Source organism: Pristis pectinata, chromosome 9 (genome assembly GCF_009764475.1).
Source record: "Pristis pectinata isolate sPriPec2 chromosome 9, sPriPec2.1.pri, whole genome shotgun sequence".
Classification (NCBI taxonomy): Eukaryota; Metazoa; Chordata; class Chondrichthyes; order Rhinopristiformes; family Pristidae; genus Pristis; species Pristis pectinata.
The window spans coordinates 28,632,778-28,655,649 of record NC_067413.1 but is presented as its reverse complement, the minus strand read 5'-3'; the positions used below and the strand labels follow the sequence as shown (position 1 = coordinate 28,655,649).

At 40.1% G+C, this 22,872-nt stretch overlaps 1 protein-coding gene across 4 annotated transcripts in view; it reads left to right on the top strand.

Annotated features, from left to right (window-relative positions):
* Positions 1-22,872, top strand: part of dhx30 (DEAH (Asp-Glu-Ala-His) box helicase 30) — a 50,412-nt gene that overhangs the window by 7,265 nt on the left and 20,275 nt on the right. For all 4 annotated transcript variants that reach the window (XM_052023769.1, XM_052023770.1, XM_052023771.1 and 1 more), the window contains exons 3-11: positions 1,525-1,635; positions 2,156-2,361; positions 4,984-5,104; positions 8,845-8,994; positions 10,736-10,888; positions 13,320-14,153; positions 16,618-16,693; positions 18,247-18,351; positions 20,204-20,379. In XM_052023769.1, the coding sequence (XP_051879729.1) occupies positions 1,525-1,635; positions 2,156-2,361; positions 4,984-5,104; positions 8,845-8,994; positions 10,736-10,888; positions 13,320-14,153; positions 16,618-16,693; positions 18,247-18,351; positions 20,204-20,379 (1,932 nt within the window). The remainder of the gene's footprint in view (positions 1-1,524; positions 1,636-2,155; positions 2,362-4,983; positions 5,105-8,844; positions 8,995-10,735; positions 10,889-13,319; positions 14,154-16,617; positions 16,694-18,246; positions 18,352-20,203; positions 20,380-22,872) is intronic.

The window sequence follows — 22,872 nt, the reverse complement described above, 5'->3', positions numbered from 1 at the left end:
ATATATTGGACTTGCCCTTTTCCTATCTTCAGTCTTGAAAAAGAGTCCTGACCCGAAACATTGACCGCCTGCTTTTCTCCATGGATGCTGCCTGGCCTGCTGAGTTCCTCTAGCATCATGGTGTTTTTCATAAGGATTTTATCAAGTTTAGTCTTTCCTCTTTGAACAAAATGCAGCCCTGACGAGTTCAATGTTTCCTACGAGTCTATCGTCTTACTATTAAATTCTGACATTATTTTAGTAAATCTGTTTTGTCCCTACTCCAGTGCCCCTTTTTTTTATATTGAGATGTATTAAATCATTGTTTGGCATCAAGTGTTTACTGGGGTGATTGAACATGGTATTGATGAAATGAATAGTGAAATAAGTGCATTTAAAAGAGAAAAAGGGGTTGACAAAGTAAACTGAACAATGGAATAAGACCTCTGGTCCTGCTGGATTATAACCATGGGTTTTAAGAGTCTGGGTATTACTACACATATTTAATAATTCTTCACTGAAAGGGTACTGGCAAATTGCAAATGTAATAATGTGACCAGGGAATTATTGTCCATTCAGCTTAATCTTGGTGGGAAGAAAAATAATAGAATCCCCATTCAAGGAGCAAATAGAAGAATAGAAACGAAAAGTATTGTAGGAATTTTAGCATAAGAAAGACATTAAGTATATGCAGAATTTGACTTCAGGTAATTAAATAAATTAAAAAGGGAATTAAAATGAAAAAAAAAACACTTATCTCAGTAATGGTAACCATTAAACTACAGGATTGTCATAAATCCAGACCCTTTATCTGGCCAGTCTAGACGAAGGATCTCGACCTGAAAAGTTGACTGCCCATTTCCCTCTATAAATGCTGTCTGACCTGCTGAGTTCCTCCAGGTTTTTGTGTGTTGCATCATATTCTAGCATCTGCAGTCTCTTGTGTCCCGGATTGTCGTAAAAACCCATCTGGTTCATGAATGTCCTTCTTGGGAATGTCCAACCTTACCTAGTCTGGCCAGTATGTTCCTTGAGACCCAACTGTGTGATTGACTCTTCAGTTGAAGGACAATTTGGAATGGAAAATAAATGCTGGTCTTGTCAGCCATGTCCACATCATTTGAATGTATAAAGGAATGAAAACATCAGTCAGCATGGATTTCAAAAGGGAAAACGTTGCTTTACCAAGAAGTTTTGCCAAATGATGCTTAACACAGATACATGCACTAGACTCCTCCATCACAATCCCTGTGTATGCCTTGTTTCACTGACAGGACAGACCCACCAGAGGTGGAAGCACAATGGTATACAGGTAGGAGTAGATCAATGTTGTACGTTGTGGAGCCAGCTTTTTTCAAGTTCTCACCCACAGCAATCTGGGTCCCCTCCTTTGAGTAAGGTCAGGGCCTGTGTTTGTTCTTAACAATATTGATCTTGTCATATTTTATAATATTGCCAAGCAAGTAATTGTCATCTTTTGTAAGCTATTTGTGGCTAGATGCTATGACTTTTTGGCAGTTTACAACTTTCTATTTCTTTACAAAGAAAACTCTCCTATATATATCTTGGCCAAGAAAACTGGTGGTAGAGGGTTTCGGCGCGAAGAAGATTGATGCAGAGAAACATGCTGCAGCAGTTGCTTGTGGAATATTCAAGGTATGATTAAATTGTTTATTAAATGCAATCAATTTTCACAGTTAGGGTTGAGAGACAAAATACTTCAGTTTGTTTTCCTTGGATCCTGGATATCTCAGCTGAGGAGCCCCAACCAGCTTCCTCATGAGTTAAAACGAGATGCTTTGATGTAGCTTCTGAGAACTTGCTGTACTTTTATCCCTGTGAAGGTAAGCACTAAGTGCAATATTCCCTTTATTGCAGTGTAAGAGGACTGGGATCTTCCATATTTTTTTCACAGCTTCTTTAACAACAAAAAAAGGCAAAAGTCAATACCTAGGCATTCGTTGGTTGGGTTCTTCTCTGAAGTCATTTATGCTGTCTTCACTTATGAGTGATTAGTGCCAAAAAACCTGTTCACAAGCAAGGAAGCATTGCTACTGGAGACAGAATAAACCTGATGCCCTAGGATTTTTCCACTCTTACCAATGCACCAGTGTCTGATCTGGAGGTAGGCTGACATTGTTTTTAAGACTGCATATTTGTTGGTTGTGTTTGACAGCAATGGGGCCTTCTTGGGCCGAAGAACCAGCTGTTCCAAGCTCAAGAGTACCAGCAATTGGCTGCTAAATTTGCTGATGGACGGCCGCAGATGGGTCTGATGGGGGAAAGTGAAGAGGTGGATGAGATGGTGGAAGAAGGGATAATGGACTGTACAGATTTCCTCTCTCTCACAGATAAAACATCTTTGGATAAGACTTTTCCAAGGTAATAAAGATTCTTGTTTTAATCTGACTTTGTATTAGAATGGTTATCTTGCTAAATGGCCATGAACAAGATTGTGATTGATGTTTCAAAACTGAGGTGGATGACTGTTTTAATGTAGGTTCTTTGATTCCATTGCTCCTCATCAGAATTTGCTACTATATTTAGGTGCTTATCTTTAATTGGATTAGTCATGAGGAGGAGTCCACAATGGTGACAATTGGTAGTAACAATGGCCTTGATTTATCCAGCTGCTGAAACCACTCAGAGGAAAGAAAGTTATACTGAGTCATTGAAGGTCATATTTATCAGTCTTGGTTTAGTGGTAGCTCTCTCTCCTTTGAGTTGGAATGTCATGAATTCAGCTTCCATTGTGGAGACTTGAGGATGTAATCTAGACTGAAAAAGAACAAAGATATGTGAACTAGTATATCAGCTGATATGTAGATAAAAGTACCACAAAAGTGGCAGGTGATGACTACTCTTTTGAGAGGAATCTAATCACAAACCCTTGATATTCAATGGCATTCACAGTGCTGAGTCCCCCACCATCAACATCCTTTGGGTCACTCTTGACCAAAAACTCAACTGGACCAGCTACATAAGTAGTGTGGCTAAAAGAGCAGGTTGGAGGGTGGGTATCCTGCAGTGAGTTACTCAGCTCCTTGTGTCCCAAAGCTTTACCACCACTCACAAGGCACAAGTCAGGAGCATTATTGAAAACTGACCACTTGTCTCCAACAACAAGGAGCTCCATTCATCTAGAACAAAATAGGTCTCTTGATTAGCACCCCATCAACCACTTTAAACATTTAATCCACACCAACATACAGTAGCTACAGTGTGCGCCATCTGTAAAATGCACTGCAGTTACTTGCCTAGGCTTTTCCGACAATACCCATGTCCTCTATCACCAAGAAGGACAACTTGCAAGAGAACACCATCACCTGTAGGTTCCTGCCCAAGTGACACACCATCCTAACTTAGAAATATGTTGCTGTTTTTTTCAATGTTGCTGGATCTAAATCCTGCAACACACTGTCTAACTGCACTGTGGGCAAGTACCTTAACCAGAAGGACAGTAGTGGTTCAAGAACATTGGCTCAACAACACCTTTTTGAGGGTAGTTATGGGTGGGCAACAATTGTTGGCCTTGCCAACATGCCAAAGAAGGAATAAAAGAAAAATATTCAATTAAAATAATGAAAGTAAGATCACGTTTTTATATCAGACCTTTCTTGACCTCAGTACATCTCAGTTAATTATTTTTTAGAATGCAGTAATGTAGGGCATTCATTTTGTACATTGCATTGTCCCACAAATGGCAGGAGAAAGGTGACCAAATCTACTTTTTTAGGGATGGTCGTTGAGGGATAAATATTAGCTTGGTCATTGGGAGAAATCCCTTGCTCTTTGCAATAGTACTGTAAATTATTCAAAGCCCACCAGAGAAGACAGATGGCTTTGTTTTACTCTTTAATTGGGAATGAATAGAACTCCCTCAACCCTGCACTAAAATAACAGCTAGGAGAACCCATGACTGAAACCTGAATCCACAACATTCTGATTCAGAGATGAATTGCTACAAAATCAAAGAGAAAGCAATCTGGGGTCAGTGCCAACCTGTGGACCTCTTGCCTTGTGTAATTTTGTTTTATTTACATTTCTTATTTTCCATTTCCCTGCTTAAGTGTGTGGATATGGCACACAGGTAATTGGATGAACACTATATAGGAATCTAGTGCTCTGTCATTGTCAAAGATTTCTATTAGATGGAAATGAATAGAAACTTGTATTTAAGTTTTCACGTGTATACTGTACCTGTGGAGCTTGTGAAGACAAAAGGCTCTCTTGCTCTTGGTGCGGGATATGGTGTGAGTGATGGTTAGTTAGGAAGATGTTAGGTAAGTACCCTGGTCATCTATTCATAATAATTGTAGTGATGTTTCTTCCCTAAATTGTTGAATTTTATTTTTGGGTATTGGTGCTCTTGTTCATAGTGCCTGCAGGCTTTGCAAGCATAGGGGAGTAGAAACATGGGCTGACCACATCACAGAGCATTAGAGTTGAAGACAATATTTTAAGAGAGGCACGAAAGTTGATTTTGAGTGGGATGCTAGCTGAGTCTTCCACCAGCCAATAGTGGTGTGATTTTTATTTCTCTCTAGTTGGGATGGGAATATTGAATAACCTTTCCAGATTGATCTGAAGTTGTAGATTCATTTGAAGCAGCAGAAGTCAACCTTGGGCATGTGTGCCATCCATTGTGCCTTTCTTTCCTTTTGATTAATACATCCGACTTTTGAAGAAAGCATTTTTAAACAGACTGTGCAAGATGTTTTGGACAGACCTCGGGCCCTGCCCCTTAATCTCATTTCCCTTTTAATCTCTCACTGTGACAACATAATTGTTACATCAGAGCTGCTGCCATGACCTCACAAAATAAACATTTTGCCATCATCGTATAGTATTGCTCTAGAACATGTTTTATGTTTGAATGTATTCTGTACATAAACTATTCATGGCACTGCAGAACTAGTATGTGATAGTGTGTGCTTCTTCCTCAGTGCTTGCCGTTTATGTGGGTCAGGGCTGATATTGATTTTATACTGTATGTTTTGACAGAGCAGTGCAGGGTACCATGACTGATGACTCCAGTGCAATGAGAGCTCTCACCCAGTTCCCTGAGCCAAAGAACCTCTTGTCAAAGGTTATACAGATAGCAACCACCTCCTCTACTGTCACAGTGAGTAAAATGGAATAACATGGAGATAATTTTAACACTGTCTCATTCAAAAAGGAGGATGTTAAGTATTAGGTCTGTTCATGCCTCAAGAGGTTGGGATAAAGTAGAAGAGAGGAGACAATGGATTTAAATGTTGGTGGTAATGGGTCAGGGTTCCATAATGGAAAAGTTAGAACAATATTCTGACATTTATGTAAATTTTCATCAAAAGATTGCATGGCTGGGCAGAATTCAATAAAGGGTAGGTTGCATATCATCTGTGGAAGGGGATTTAGTGCTTGGGCTGTATCCTTGGTGGAGAAATGCACAGATCTTCTTTTGCCAGCTGCCTGCTAATATTTTCCTTATCCTCTTAAAATCTCTTATTGACTTCAGGTTACACACTCCTTATCCTCAAGAATATCTCTGTGGTTGTGGTCCTGGTCCTCTCTGGCTCTAAAAACTTCTCCAGCCAAGTGTTCTTCTGGCCATTGATATACATCTTTATTTCCTCTTCCCTCATCCCACAGTTGCTTGGAAAGTTTTCAAACTTGTCCTTGTCTTTGGAGCTCTTTTTGTAAAAATATTCCTCTTCATCCATTACTATTCCTTGAACACTCTATAAAAACTTGCCTTTTTGACCGAGGTTTCAGTTTCCTTTCCTACAAATCCAACTGTTACGAGGTCTTGTTATTTTATTTCAAAGAAATCCCTCTTTTTATTGCGTTGTGATGTTTTTGCTGTGTTTGGTGCAAATTATTTCTAGTATTAAGCTGCAATGATGACAGTATTTGGGACATTGAAATGGGCATTAATGCTTCTACATTAAGAGGAGAGGGCAATAAGAGTTGATAGGGATTAAATTGCCCATGGAGAACTTCCCAACATACGCAATGGAGTCTCCCATTTGAGGAATGGCCACTTGTTTGAGATAGCAACTAGCTCACGTTCCCAGCAGATATCAAACCCTGTATGAGATTTTGGGAGAAACTCAGGAGAAACAATATGTTGCTTTATGTTTGGTTTCAGCTGATTTGTGTAAAAAAAAATGCATTTACATGATGCTCTGTTTATTCTTTTAGTTTGTTGCCATTCTATTGAACCTTAACATGGTGTTAGTTAATGTATCTTAATTCTTAGTTGTGGGATGAAAGACCAAGAAAAAGAAAAAATACATTTGGTGTTAAGCCATAAAGACATTAGTTCTATTCCTACTGTGTTCTTTAGCCACTTTTCACTCAACCACCTGTCAGACCTGCTTCAATAACTGTCTGATATTGTCTGCATAAATAGATTTCTGTCTCATTTATAAATGTCATGCATTTAATCTCACAATAACAACTTACTTTTGTATAGTGCCTTCATCACAACACAGCTCCCCAATGCATTTTGCAAGAGTATTATAAAACAAAATTCAGTAGTGAAGCACTTTTTTTCATTTGTGATGTTGCCAGAGCAAGCATGTATTTGAGTCATAAAGACAAATAGCACAGAAACATGTCCTTCAGCTCTGTGCCAGTCACTTATTGACACTAATCCTACATTGATCCCATTTGTTTTATTCTCCTCACATTCCCATTAACTCCCCCAGATTCTACCACTCACCTCTACATTAGGGGCAATTTATGGCAGCCACTTAACTTACCAACTCTGATGTCTCTGGGATGTGTGAGAAAACTGCAGCAGCAGAGAAGGTGGCCTTTTGGTTCACTAAATCCTGGTCAGCTGCTCATGGAATAAATAGTCCAGTCATGCTTATCCTTGGTTTTTTCCCTGGAGTCCTGGAAATTATTTTCCCTTGTGTGTTTATCCAGCTTCCTTTTGAAAGCCCGATTGATTTTGTTTTCAGTGCCCTTAATAGCAGCATGTACCAAATCAGAATCACACTCTGTTTATTCTGAAAAAGTAGTCCACACAACCTCTGATTTTTGCCCTTCATTTTAAATATGTATCACCTGGTCTGTGAATAATCCACTATTGCAAATAACTCCCCTCTAGTCTACCTAAATTGATCACAATTTTGTATACCCCTCTTAAATCTCCTCAACCTTCTTTGCTTCAAGACCAACCCAGCTTCTCCAATCTAAGCTTGTATTTATATTCATCTTTTGTGCACCTTTTCCAGGATCCTCACATCCTTTCTAAAGAGTGAAACCCAGAGTTCTATGCAGTCCTGGACTAACCTATGTCTAATAAAGATTCAAATAACCTCACTACTTTTGTACTCCATGTTGTCATGTATGAAGCTCAGGATCCGCTGTTCTTTTCAAACAGCTCTCTCAATATGTCCTGCTAACCTTCAAATACTCCTCTGTTCGTGCACATCTTTAGAACTTTGGCACTGGTACAGTAAAACTCTGATAATCTGGCACTTTTGGGATTTTCTTGGTGTCAGACTGGCAGATTTTCCAGAGTATTGGATATTGCGCCTTTTAGTACCTCAACTCACTTTTAATCTGCTTTTTGTTTTGTGTTGTACAGTAGTATAATACATTTTCCAGTGAACCCTGTGATTTTTAAGGGAACATGGGAAATGGAGCCTCAGTGAGTTTAAAGGGAGGGTGGGAAATGGGGCCCTGTGATTTTAAAAAGTGTGAGAGAAACAACACCCAGGGAGTTTAAAGGGAGTGTGCGAAGCTGGGCCATGTTGATTTTAAAGAGAGATTGGGAAATGGGCTGTGGTGAGTTTAAACAGAGTTTAAAGGGAGCATGGGAAATGGGGCCCTGGGAAATTTACAGGGAGCATGGGAAACACCATCTGGTGAGCCAGATACTGAACCATTTAGGATTTTGGAATAATCAGGTAGTGGATTATCAGAGTATTCTTCCTTTGTTCTTTCTGCCAAAATGTTTCACTTCCCATTTCTTTAGTAAATTCAATCTGACACTTGTCTGCTTATTCTGCCAGCCTACCCATGCCCTCTTGTAGTCTATTATGATCTTCACTGTTTACACATTTTGTTCACCATAGTCTGTGCTCTCACATGCATGCACTCTAAAGTGTTGGATTAGGGTCCAGATTGTCGTTTTTATTGTGTTTTTCCTTGTAGTTTTATCTTTCTTTATGCTTGCTTATACTCTATGTTTGTACAATCACCTGTTTGTCTGTAAACTTTTAGTAACTTGTAGTACATTTGGTTCTATACTTCTGTAGTTTCTTTGTCTGCAAAGGTGAAGTGTGACTTGGACAGTAGCTGTTCACAGGTTTCCTTATCTAAACTGGTTTAGACTGGTTTGCAGTATAAAGGTAGAGCATGTGGTCAAGTTCTTTGTTACTTTTTACTTGCCTTGTTTGCTGGTACAGACTGACCCTGTCTGATCTGTACAGTGATGGACATCTAATAAAACGGCTGTAACCATAAGATTTGTGCCTCATTCTTGACTTCCGAAGAACCTTCTGGACATCATCATCTCCATATCTAACAAAAGTTGTCTTTGCCTTTCTTATTATTTCTCCTGACCTAGTTTGTACTATTTCCTACTCTAGTGCTATCTATACCTCCTTTTCCTTTTTTGCCTCTCGCCCTTCTTTTCCACTGCTACATTCTGATACCCAGGCACTGCCAGTTTAGTTTAAATCCTCTCCAATCATACTACATCACCTTCCCGTGTCCTTGCTCACATACACAAATACACAAGAAGCTAAGAAATAGGAGAGGAGTTGTGTGCTTCCATCATTTTCTCTTTTTGAGCTTGCTTGGCCATTCAGTATATCTGATAAATGAGAATGATACTGATATTACATACATGTATTCCCTCAGGATTATCTGAAATATTCCACAGAAGGTAGTTCAGTGAAGGTCTGTCGACTCGAGGTGCAGTGGCCAACCCCGATGACCTTCGTTGCAAGTGGTCGGCGGAAAACTGAAGCAGAAAGGAGAGCAGCGGCTCTAGCCTGTAAGAAGCTAAAGGTGATTGCAACTTGTTGAGTTGGGTCTTGTGTCTGTTGATATTAGAAATGTCATCTTTGTGGCATGCCAGCTGAATTTCAAATTCACCAACTGACCCAGCAGATGAATTGATGTAGACAAGACAATGTAAATGCTGGAATCTGGAGCAAAAATTGAGCTGCTGGAAGAACTCAGCAGGTCAGGCAGCGTCTGCAGAAGGAAATGGACAGTCAGTGTTTCAGGTTGAGGCCCTTTATCTGGACTGCATCTGAATTGATGTGCTCAGAACAACAGAAATTAAGTTCTGATAAATGGTCATATAAACTCATATAAACCTGTAACATAAACTCTCTTTTTCTTTCCACAGATGTTGCCTGACCTGCTGAGGGTTTCCAGCATTTTTTATTTTAGTTTCAGACTTCCAGTATCTGCAGTTTTTTGATTTTTATCAACAGAAATTCAATGTTTCTTTAATGTGCAAATGCAGTACCATGTATGGTCCAGGACAATATAGAGCAAGGAAGAAAATCAGCAAGTTCTGGAAACAGGCAGCGGGCCAGGTAGCACCTGTGAAAGAAAAACAATTAATGTTTCAGGTCCAAGTTCCTTCATCAGAACTGGGAAAGAGAAAAAATAAGTTTTAATTTGCAGAGAGGGTGGGGGACAAAAGAATGTCACAATATAGTGAGAATATTCCCCTTGTTCCATCCATCCCTCCCCGCCTTCTCTGCAACTTAAAATTGACTTGTTTTCTCTCTTTCTCAATTCATTTGATTGGTCTCATACCTGATCCTGTTAATTCTGTTTCTCTTTCCACAGATTCTGTCAGGCCTGCTTAAGTGTTTCTAGCATTTTCTGCTGTTTTGATTTTCAATATGAAGCGTCTTTTATCTGCAGATTTGGAGCTATCATTTAAGAATGTTATGAATGTAAATGCACCATTGCAATACTGGTTACAGTGGGTGAGAATAGCTCAACCTCACCATGTCAGGGCATTTAAGAGAAGGCCATGCTATATTAACTATGTCCTGAGAAAGAATTTGATCTGGGGACTGTGCTGAGGAGGGAATAAATGATCCTTCTGCTAATCTACACTGTATAAATTTCTCTCTCCTCTCTGCCATCAAACACATGCAACTGGTTACGGAGTGTATTAACTGTACTTTAAAGATTTCTGCACTATTCCATCAAGTATTGGCAGTGCAGATGCACCATGGATTAGATACTGTGTAAATCTCTCTACTCTGCCCATTAAACACTCCCAGGGCTTTTGCAGCATGGTTTAGAAACAGGCTGCCGATCTCCCTATATTATGACATCAAACGCTTTGAGCAAAAGTACAGCGTGCGTTGGTTGTAGACCAAGGCTCCCACTAGTTGTACCAACTGTGCATCTTAGTCCCCTACAACAACAGGAACAGTTTACATTTATCAGCCCAGGAGTCCTGTGGCTTCCATAAGTGAGATTGTTTGATTGAACAGAGATATGATTTTGGATTTGTAAAATCTGTAGAGCTATCAGGAATTGAAATAGAACCTTTTCTTACAGCTAAGTGAAAGAAAACCTTGTATTCTCAAGTTTGAATTGAATTTAAATATAGATCCCAAAGATGTGAAAGATGCTTTTAATCCACAGCTCTGTACAGTCGTGAGCTTGTTATCCATTTGTCTGCTCTGCTACTTTTTCACAATATTGAACTTAAACTGAACAGAATGTTCTGGGACCGTGGACATAACTTTATATACCTTTGTCTCCTTGGCAGGATTTGGGCTTGCTTAACCAGAGAAACCATCCACTGACCCATGCCATGTACAACCTGACGGCAGTTAAAGAATTGAGTGAAAAGGAGCGGAGACCAACCAGGCTAGAAATCCCCAAGAGTCTCCAGCAACGAATCCAACAATATCTGGAGCAAGTCAGTAAAAGCACAGTCTTCTTTATATAAGTTTCTAATAAGCTAGCCTGCCATTTAAAAGAAAAGCCTTTTCAAAAAATCTTGTTTCACCTTAGTAAGCTATTTCCATGTCATATTTTAAAATAGTAGCAGACAATGTTTTTAAAATGTGGAGCTTCAAAAAAGCTGGGTTGTTCTCCTTGCAGCATTTAAGGTTGTAGGAATGCTTTAATTAGACATGTTCAAAATTAAGGAATGATTTTGAAAGAGTAACTAAGAAGTAACTGTTTCTGCTGGCTGAAGAATTGATAAACATAGGTCGCAGATTTAAGTTAACTGGCAAAATTTAGAAGCAAGGAGAAATGTTTTTGCATGGAGTGTGCGTTGTACTGTTGGACAAGGATGGTGGAAGCAGAGTCCATAGTATGTTTCAAAAGAAATTAAATGTCAATGACAACTGGATAAAACATTCAAGGCTTAAGGGTGTAGCTGTGGAAGAGGTTATTGGATTGCTTTTTCAAATAAACTGCACAGATGCAATTGGTGAATGGTCTCTTGGGCTGTAAAAATCTATTTTTCTTTACATTTTTCTCTGTTTTAATTGTTAGTGATATTGAATTTCCTTTCCTGCAAGTGCTCCAGTATCATAGCCTCATGTACAAGTCTAGACATAAATGTCTGCTGCCTTTCTCATTTGGTAGTGACAAGTGAAAGAGTATGTCAGCAAAAATCTGATCCCATTCCCATCCAATCTTTCCAGACACACTCCTACAAAATTTATTGAATCCTGGAGCAAGAACTTTCACCTCCCGTCACCACTTCTGAAAACCCAGGGACACCAGGGCCAGCTCCTCTGCTAACTTCAACTGGGGCATCAGTAAAAAAGGGGACACCTGCTGTGAAGTACATTTGGGTGTTGGGTGAGAACTTTATTAGTTTTGGTGCACCAATAATCTTGCAGTTGTGGTTCTTGTGTTGTTGGAGGAAGGATGCTCTTAAAAGTTGTGAAAAGTAATGGTATTGCTGTATTTTTTTGTCATTTGGAGCAGTGATTAGTTAGTAATTTAAAGTACCTCTAACTGCTACACTGCAAAACTCTGTAAATTCATGCCAGAATCCAAATGTTATAGTTTGGACTCCAGGAGTTTTATAGGTTGATCAGACCTTAGTGACATCCATTTTTGTGTCTCTTCCTCACAGCTAGTGTATGACAACTTGCATTCTTTACAGCAACACTTGATTTTTTAATCATGACCCTTATCAATAACTTCAATTTTAGTAATTAAAGTTCCTAGTTTGATGTAGTTTCACCTTTATTGAACTGTCAGTCAAATCATTAGACTGAAGATTGTTAGATGAAATAATGATCAAAGGCCTTCCGCAGGCATTGTTAACACTTTGTGAAGACATGTTTGTGAGGGAGTTGGTGCCTAGAAAGCTTTACACCCTATGTGAACATTAGGAAGATCACTTGAAATTACAACTTCACAAATTGATAGCCAAAGTCCTTGGAGGATGTTTAACAGCTTTGTCAAGGCATAGGCAAACAAAGGAACCTTGTCCAATACTGAATCCACCAAAAGTTACTTAATGTCTGTTTAGCAGAATGTTTAATTCCCACTGTTTACACAGAAGCATTGATAAAAACATAAGTAAAACAAACGTACCTATTGATTACGTTTTCATTCATCTAATAAAAGTCCATTCAACAGGTACAAAGCTAGAAGTTGCTATTAATAGAATGTGAAGAATTCAAGAAAGCCTTTCCTTTCAGACTTAAAGTTAGAAATGCCACGAAAGAAGCTGGATTGGTGCAATATCCTGTCATCCCATTTCAGTATGATTAATTGGTGATTGCAGCCACAAACTATTTTGTATTATTATTCCATATTATTTTTGTATTGATTTAGGGAGCTGTTTTATTGTGCAAAGAATTGCTGCTTAACAAAGTGTATTATCAACACCTCAGGATAACAAGCAATGGAAAATAAATGCAACCCTGCCAGTGTCAAAAGTTAAACAAAAATCTGACAGAGGGCTTTGGGGAATGGAAATTGAAATGGGAATAACGGGATCAGTTTTTTTTAAAAGAACCACCACAGGCACAATGGGCTGTATGGGTTCCTGTGCTATATCATACTGTTAATCTCTCCCTGAACCTGTGCATGAAGAATCACTAATTGAGAATGGTACAAGAGAAGATCTGGAAAAGAAAGGGCATGAATTTGGATTGTGTTGTGCCATTCAGACCCAAGGTTCCTCCCATTACTTTGAATCAATCTTTGTCCTTCCAGAGGGAATGAATAGAAAAATTTCTTTTTTAAATTTACTTTTTAGAAAATTACTTTTTAAATCAGTTATTCATACTTCTGTTTTTTGTGGCATCTTTAGTATGTTCTCATCAATGAGAGGGAGACAACTAACTTATGTTTTTCTCCTGTTTCTCCCTCAGTACACAGTGGAGACAACACCTGAACTCCATGACCTTAAGCCCAAACTTATTGACCCTGACCCAGAAATTGTGGATCCAACATCTAACTTTGGTTTGATTAGCGATGCCATCACAGGAAATGCCTACGTTCCAATGTCACATGGAGAGATGGAGCGCATCAATCAGAAATTGCTTTGGCTATGGCAGAGATCCAGGCCAGGGAAAGTTAAGCCACTTCCTGTTGACTCTCTCAAGGAAGCAATCATCTCTGCCATTGAGGAAAATCGCATTGTGATCATAGCTGGAGCAACTGGATGTGGAAAGACCACCAGGATCCCACAGTTCATATTGGAGAAATTCATAACTGATAACCGAGGAGCCCGCTGTAACATTCTGATAACCCAGCCCCGGCGGATCAGTGCTGTGTCAGTAGGGCATAGGGTGGGCTCTGAGATGGGACCAGGCCTCAAGAAAAATGTGGGCTACCAGGTACGGCTAGGGAGCATGTTGCCTCCGAGAGGAGGGGCATTGCTATTCTGCACAGTTGGTATCCTCCTGAAGAAAATGCAAGGGAATCCCTCACTAGAAGGTATTAGTCATGTCATTGTGGATGAAGTTCATGAACGTGATGTCAACACCGACTTCCTGCTCATCTTGCTGAAGAATGTGATGGACGCTAACCCCGAGCTGAAGATCATCCTGATGAGTGCCACCAGTGACACTGAGCGGATATCAGATTACTATGGGAATTGCCCTGTAGTGACTGTGCCAGGGTTCATGTACCCGGTCAAGGATTATTATCTAGATGATATCCTACCAATGCTGGGTCAAAAGAAGACAATTCAGCTGAATCAAGTAAGTGGTTAAGTTTTTTTAAAAAATAAGCTTGCATTGATGTACCTTGGTTCCTGTTTCCCAAACATTTTATTGCCAATTGAAGTGATCTGTTTATTTGTCGAAGTGAGATAAACGATAAGTAAATCTGGTTTTGGGTGCTGTTGATTGGGAGGAAATAGTGGGGCCAAGACATGAGGAAAAATCCCCTGCTTTTTCATTGGTTCCTTAGTGCACATAGATGTTCCAAGGTTCTATAAAGAACATGCTTCATTCCAAGAATCAGGCTTGATTCATTCTAATCCAGTGATGAGAATGCTTTTGACTGAGTCATGTTGGCACATGGAACTTGGTAAAGCCAGGATGTATGATGACATGTGGTGTTTTAATATGTAGAGGGGTAGTGAGGACATTGTCACTGCAGTGAAGAACACTGAATTGTTTAAAAAACCTGAAATATAATGCTGGTATCAGTAATAGCATGAGTTTATCAAATTGTCATGTAAATCTAACTCATCATTCAGGGAAGCAGACCTGCTGTCTTTGCGAGGTATGGCCTATGTTTGTCTCCAGACCCACAGCAATAATGTGTGCTCTTTAATTGGCCTACAAAGTTTTTATGGTCACTCAAACCACTACAGAAAAGTACAACAAAAATAAATCCATGTGGCTAACTCAGCTTTAGACATTGGATTTGGACACAAAAAGGCATACTTAGTGAGAGTCCCCCTCATGAACATCTTGAGGACATATGAAAATTAGGAAAGTTACCTCATAGGCCAATCATGAACCAGCCCCTGACATAGCCATAGTCACAGAGTACAACTCCTAGTCGATATCCCTAGGTATATCCTTTCCAATCAGCAGAGCAACTCATTAGAGATACCACAGTTGTACGTCATAAATCAGTGACCCTGGGAATCCACAAAATGACTCTGGATCCTATGCAGTGTTCAGTCATCTTGTCAAAAATGAGGAAGGAATTTTCCAGTGTTCAACATGCACTGACCTTCCTCAGTTGATACATTAATACTTATTTATGTTGAAGTCTATTTGAAAGTAATGCTGAGAGTAGCAAGGGCACAGAATTTTGAGGGACACTGGCCTTGTAATATCACTAATGAGCTAGCTGAAGTATATAATTGCCGGAGATGGTGTGAGAATCAACGTGGGGGGGGGGGGGGGGGGGTTGTGGAGTAATCAAATTGACCCTTTCTTCACCTGTCTGTTGGTTGAAGGTGCGTCTGCTATGAGAGTATTAGTGGGAGTGACCACCACATAGTCTCTATGGAGGTGAAATTCTATTTTCACTCAGAGTACTGTCATGTTGTGTAGGACACTCCCCTTGCTAAATGGCATAATTTCAGAATGAGGCAATTCAAAACTGGTAACCTTGAGGCTCCATGGGTCATTAGTACCAGCAGAATTTAATTCCAGAACCACTTCTAACTTCACAGCATTTGATCATTACCATTAAGCCAGAGGAATAACCATGACTGCATCTGCCATAACTGAGTGAGATGCCAATCTGGTTAGCTACGCATGGGTTTTAAATGTATGCTAAACAAGTGATCCTATAGCCAGTTTCTTAGGTTAAAGCTCTGCAGGCCTGTTGCATTTTATAAATGAAGGTGGACAGTTAAACAGCTAACAGGAGGAAGAGAGTCCATGAGCAACCACATCTTCAATGCCAGAGCCAAGAGAGAGTGATAAAGTCAAAGGTGTAGCATTCATAACAACTGCATTATCCTTCTCTGGAATCCTCCACAAAAGGTACCAGCCTTCATTTATGAATTCACTGCCTGACTTTTATTCAGAACTGAGTGATCTGCTGGAGACACAAGGGATTGCAGATGCTGGAATCTAGAGCAAAAAAACAAACTGCTGGAGGAACTCAGCGATTCGAGCGGCATCTGTGGGGAGAGAAAAATTGTCAAATGTTTCCAGTCGTGACCCTGCATCAGTATTGAGATGGAGAGGATAGATAGCCAGTACAAAGAGCAGAGGGGGAGGTGTGGGGTAGGGGCCAGTAGGTGATAGGTGGAGTGAGCAGGGGTGAAGGATGATGGCAGATGGAGCTGGGGGTGGGGTGGGGAGGAGGAGTCCCACCTGGCTCCATCTTCCCCTTTTCCCCTCTTGTCTGCTTCCATCTATCACCCACCTACCTCTATCTCCCAACTCCACTCCTCCCCTCCTCCAGCTTTGCTCAGGAAACCCAGCTGAAAGTGCTGCTAGAACTTGGAATTCCATTTGCAGTAGTGTCAGATTTTGGCACCCAAAATGCCAGCATGTATTAACTTCTGAATAAACATCTTGTTATGGGTCACTGCACATCATGCCATGGGACATCATTGAGCGCCCAGGACCTGCAGATGTTACCTGTACTTCGCTGTTAGTTCAGTCAGTTCAATATTTTCTTGATGACGATGTTGTAGCGTGCTTGGTATCATAGTTATAATTACCTCTGTTTTATGATATCTTACAGGATGAGGAAGACCCTGTCCCTGACCTTGACTTGGTCACTGACACAATTCTGCATATTGACAAGCATGGTGAACCTGGTAAGAAAAATCTGATTATCTCTGGGGTTTGGTTCTGAAGGCCACTTTATCTTTTTTCTCTCTCTGGTTTGGTCACTGACCTTACTGCCTGGACCAGGAAGACCCCAAATTTAACTCTTGATGAGTCTCAAGTTACTGACCTTGGCCAAGGTAGTGGGACAAGTGTTAATTCTGTCACTTGTGCACTAATGGAATGTGATGAATTAGTCAGGAGATGATAAATATCTGGAGCGGATAGGGTTCGATTAAACTACAATCATCCTAGCTCTAGGATGGCACCAGAGAGAGGCAACACTTAGCAGGCAGTTAGCAGCAACATAATTTCATATTCAAGTCCTACACCACCGGGTTCAAGAACAGCTACTTCCCTTCAACCATTTGGTTCTTAAACCAACTGGCAAAACCCTAATCACTACAGTTTGGCAACACTATGACCACCAGAGGACACTTTGCACTAAAATAGACTTTTGTTTTATTCTAATTGCTTCTTGTAAAAAATTGTGTATAATTTGTGTTTAATTCATGTGTTTCTTGTGCATCTTGCTTATATGATGCTGTGTGCCTGTGATGCTGCTGCAAGTAAGTTTTCCTTTGCATCTGTGCATACATGTACTTGTGCATATGACAATAAACTTGACTTTAACTTTGACTTTTCTGAGTGTAAGATACAGGACTTGATAAATGAAGAATGCTTGGAAGGAAATCATAATATTGCACCAATGATTCCCAAACCTTTCCACCACTTGAGTTTTCCTTGCTTATTCCTGTATCTGTTGTGGCCTAATTGATTTCTCTCATTATCAACTCCATTTTCAGTGCATCATGGAATGACCAGGATGATAGAAGCAAAATGATGGGACTTCGGTGTTTATCTGTCCAGAAAATCCTGCCTTCTCTCCCTCACACTGATGCTTATGTTAAGAATCTGTGGCAGGATCCAGCTTGAGTCTTAACTAAGCAGTTGGCTGAATGGTCTTTGTAGTCTAATTGTACAAAGTAAAATTGCATGAAACCTGCAATGACTTTTTAAACTAATTGTCCAATAGCATTTACTCCCTTTTCCTCCTCCCATTATCACCTAGTTTCAGTCACATTAACCCACCCCAATTCCTATAACTCTGTGTCTTATTTTTATTCCTTCTACAGAGTAATTTTGAACACAAGTTTGGCATGAAGTTTTATATAGGCTTGTCCGTGTTGACACTGTTTATGTACAGTGTATTGGCAAGTGTGTGAACTATTCACACCAAGCCTACATGCACTGCAGAAGAGCTCAACCGTGTAATAATCAATATTGGGCTGTATCATGAAAAAGGAATTGTGCTGTAAAAATACGGTGAATTACTGCTAATTGAGGTGAGAGCACTTTATTGTAATATTGAGAGTATTGTGCTCATGCTATTAAAGAGCCACCACTTAAGTATAGGACAGAAATGGCTACCATTTTTTAACGGAGAGGAGGCAATGAAATTGATTGAAGAGGAGAAGATGAGCATTGTGATGGAAACCAGACTTTCATTCAGCTTTTAACTAATTTGTATGTTTGATTTCAGGGGGAATTTTGTGTTTCTTGCCAGGCTGGCAGGAGATCAGACGGGTTCAACAGAGACTCGAAGAATATCTTTCCACCGGAAAAGAAAACTACATCATTTTACCTGGTGAGTGTACAAACTTAGAATGTATTTGGAAGGCATGTAAATTTCCCTTGGTTTACTTCAGTTAGTTATTTGAAATGTTATCTTTGGATTTGACAAAAATATCAGGTTAATCCTGATGATCTGAACCACAGCACCACCAGTGATGGGAGCAGTGAATGTCACATTTTTACTTATTAAACATGACAGAAGTAAGCATTTGCAACAATCAAGGTATTGTCTGTTTGCCACACAACATAACTGTGACAAATAGGGCATCTTGGTGTGCATTTGTATGCCCTCTGCTCCTGAATAATACAGAATGATACCTGCTAAAAGGTGAATGCAGTGATGGACTATACAGTTAAATGAACTGCTAGCATTTGGTGAGCAGCCCAAAGGAAGAATGACTGCTTGTGCAAAATAGTAAAAGATGGATGGTGCTCATGAATCTGTAATCCTGAAAGAGAGAACTCCTGGGGTAAACAGGAATTGTTGCTTGGATTGATAATGTAGATTCAACCAGGCCAGGTTTTCCCTATGCAAAACTGAATGAGTATGTCAGCATTTGTCAGAAAATTCATATGTAATGGAGCAAGTTTAATTTGTTTCCTCTTATTGGTTACAAAGTACCTCTGTGATTTTGGTTATCTCAACAACAAATTGTCTTGTGTCATCACCTATGTGGGCAATCTGTCACACATCGAAACATAGAAAAGTACAGCATTGGAACAGGCTCTTCAGCCCACCATGTCTGTGCCGACCATGATACCAAATTAAACTACTCCCGTCTGCCTAAATGTGGTCCATATCCCTCTATTCCCTCAGCCTGTTCATGAGTCTGCCTAAATACCTCTTAAACGCTGCTTCTTGTATCTACTGTACCACCTCCCTTGCCAGTGTGTTCCAGGCACTTTCCACTCTCTGTATATAAAAAAAATTACCTTGCAAATTTACTTTTACCTTGCAATACCTTAAACCTATGCCCTCTAGTATTTGACATTTTCACCCTGGAAAAAAGACACTGACTATAAACCCTATTTATGCCCCTTGTAATCTTATATACTTCTGTTGAATTGGGGTCCAGATTGATATTTTTCTTGTAGTTTTAGTTTTCTTTATGGTTGCTTATATGTTTGTACAATCATCTGTTTGTAAACTTTTAGTAACTTGTAAGACTTGCTCTGTATTTCTGTTCATTCTGTAAGCCTGAAGTATTATGGCAGTGTAATCAGGAGTCTCCCTATCTTACCGGTTAGACTGGTTTGCAGTATAAAGAGAGAGCATGAAGACAAGTTCTGTGTTACTTTGTTTTACTCATTTTCACTTGCTGTTATATGCTGACACTGCCTGACCTGTACTGTAATACACCTGACTTCCCTAAATGCAATACTCTGCACTTGTCCAGATTAAACTCCATCTGTCATTTCTCAGCCCAAATTTCCAACTGATCTATATCCTGCTTTGTTCTTTGACAACCTTCATCGCTATCCACAACTCCTTATATTTGCCACTCTTTTAGAAAAGTAAGTCCCTCTCTACTTATTTGCACTTGTGTTTAAGTTGTAGTTTTCAGGCGTTGGATCTTAATTTTGTACAGGACAGAAGTGCTTATTTGGATCCAATTTGTCCAAAGCCTTCTCGATTTGAAACATTTCACCACATCCCCATGGACTTTACAAAAGAGAAAAGCCAAGCTTGTTGGCCTTTCACCTTTTACTGTGGTTTACTCAGACTTGGGGTGCAAATTAACAACCGACTTTTTCTACATAACACCAGTCACTGCACATTAGAGAAAACATTATACCTAAAGCACTTTAAAATCTTTCCAAGAGAAAGGCTGAGTTGTTTGAATACTAGTCATTTCTTCACACAGTTCACTCCAACCTCCCTGTGATGGATCAGCAGGAGATTTTCCAACAGCCACCTCCTAAGGTGAGGAAAATAGTGCTGGCAACAAACATCGCAGAGACCTCAATAACTATTGATGATATTGTACATGTCGTTGACACAGGGTGTCACAAAGAACAACGCTATGATTTGAGGACAAAGGTAATTTTGCTTATTAATTCCTATTTTTCATATTATATAGTAGATTCTCTATTGAATTCTTTTTCACCATAGTTTAGTTAGTACTTCAAAGTAAATCACTTTGATAACTTGGTGAGAGCCAATTATTGCAATGGAGGTGATTTTTCAAGAGTTGAATGTAGATGGACTGAATGACCTTCCTTATCCATTGTGTTTACCTTTTTTTAGGGAAAGGGTTTGGATGATGGTAGGTGTCTGCTTTTCCTACAATTTTAGGGAGTCAACTACTAGTCGCATTGCCAGCCCACTTTCCCATGGGTTTTGTCTACACACCTTGAATTTGCTGGCTCTTCCTCTCACCCTGAGATTTCCAGTAACAAACACTACTAGAGCTACCCAATCAAAATGATCTGCTTAAACCTTAATTTGAATTAGGTTACTGACAATTCCTCAATCACACAACAGGGGGCACTTGAAAACCAGGTCAAGATTACTGTAGATTGTATGATTCAGGGGATTTGAAAATCCTTGGGATACGTCACAGAAATAGTAAAAGATGCTCCTGTTTATGGCAATCTTAAGTTCCATCTAAGGCGAGGAATATGATACAGTTTCCAAGACCTTGCAGGGTGACGCAAGTAAAAAGATATTCAGAAACTGGATTAGATCCAAGCAGTCTCACAGAATAGCATAAAACTGAGGTGTCTTAGTAAAGGAAAAACTGTAAATGTTTTGGTCAAGGGGAAATAAGGGAAAAGGAGAGGATCTGCATGTATATTGTGGGATCCCAAAGCACTTTAAGTAACTTTAAATGTAATTGCTTGCTTTTTAATGTAGGCAATTATTGGTATTGGTTTATTTGGTATTGGTTTATTATTGTCATTTGTACTGAGGTACAGTGAAAAGCTTGTCTGACAAACTGATCATACAGGTCAATTCATTACACAGTGCAGTTACATTGAATTAGTACAGAGTGCATTGATGTAGTACAGGTAAAAACAAAAACAGTGAACTGTCACAGCTACAGAGAAAGTGCAGTGCAATAAGGCGCAAGGTCACAACAAGGTAGATCGTGAGGTCATAGTCCATCTCATTGTATAAGGGAACTGTTCAATAGTCTTATCACAGTGGGGTAGAAGCTGTCCTTAAGTCTGATGGTACGTGCCTTCAGGCTCCTGTATCTTCTACCCGATGGAAGAGGAGAGAAGAGAGAATGTCCCGGGTGGGTGGGGTCTTTGATTATGCTGGCTGCTACACCAAAACAAGAGGTAAAGACAGAGTCCAAGGAGGGGAGGCTGGTGTCCTAATGCGCTGGGCTGTGTCCACAACTCTCTGCAGTTTCTTGCGGTCCTGGGCAGAGCAGTTGCCGTACCAAGCTGTGATACATCCAGATAGGATGCTTTCTATGGTGTATCTGTAAAAGTTGGTGAGAGTCAAAGGTGACAAACCAAATTTCTGTAGCCTCCTGACAAAGGTGACAAATTAAATTTCTGTAGCCTCCTGAGGAAGTAGAGGTGTTGGTGAGCTTTCTTGGCCGTGGCATCTACGTGATTTGACCAGGACAGGCTGTTGGTGATGTTCACTCCCAGGAACTTGAAGCTCACAACCCTCTCGACCTCAGCACCATTGAGGTAGACAGGTGCATGTACACCGCCCCCTTTCCTGAAGTCAATGATAAGTTCCTTTTTTGTTGACATTGAGGGAAAGGTTGTTGTCATGACACTATTCCACTCAGCCCTCTATCTCCTTCCTGTACTCCGACTCATCACTGTTTGAGATAAGGCCTAAAACGGTGGTATCATCTGCAAACTTGTAGATGGAGTTAGAGCAGAATCTGGCCACACAGTCATGAGTGTATAGGGAGTAGAGGGCTGAGGACGCAGCCTTGTGGGGCACCAGTGTTGAGAATAATCGTGCCGGAGGTATTGCTGCCTATCCTCACTGGTTGCGGTCTGTTTGTTAGAAAGTCAAGGATCCAGTTACAGAGGGAGGTGTTGAGTCCTAGGTCTCAGAGTTTGGTGACAAGCTTACTTGGGATTATTGTATTGAAGGCAGAGCTGTAGTCAATAAACAATAGTCTAATATAGGTGTCTTTATTGTCCAGATGCTCCAGAGCTGAGTGTAGGGCTAGGGAGATGGCATCCGCTGTAGACCTGTTTTGGTGATAAGCGAATTGCAATGGGTCCAGGTTGTCTGGTAGGCTGGAGTTGACACGTGCCATGACCAACCTCTCAAAGCATTTCATGATGGTGGATGTCAGAGCCACTGGTTGGTAGTCATTGAGGCATGTTACCTTGCTTTTCTTCGGTACCGGGATGATAGTGGTCTTAAAAGCCAAAGATTTGCAAAATAGTGTTAAAATGACCAGATAATTTGCTTAATGGTGTTTGGTTGAGGGATAAATGTTGACAGCAACATCTGGAAGATTTCCCCAGCAATCAAGTGGTGCCATGGATCTTTTACATATTCCTGAAAGGGGCAAAAGAATTTTATCTGAAAGTATAGCATCTCCTC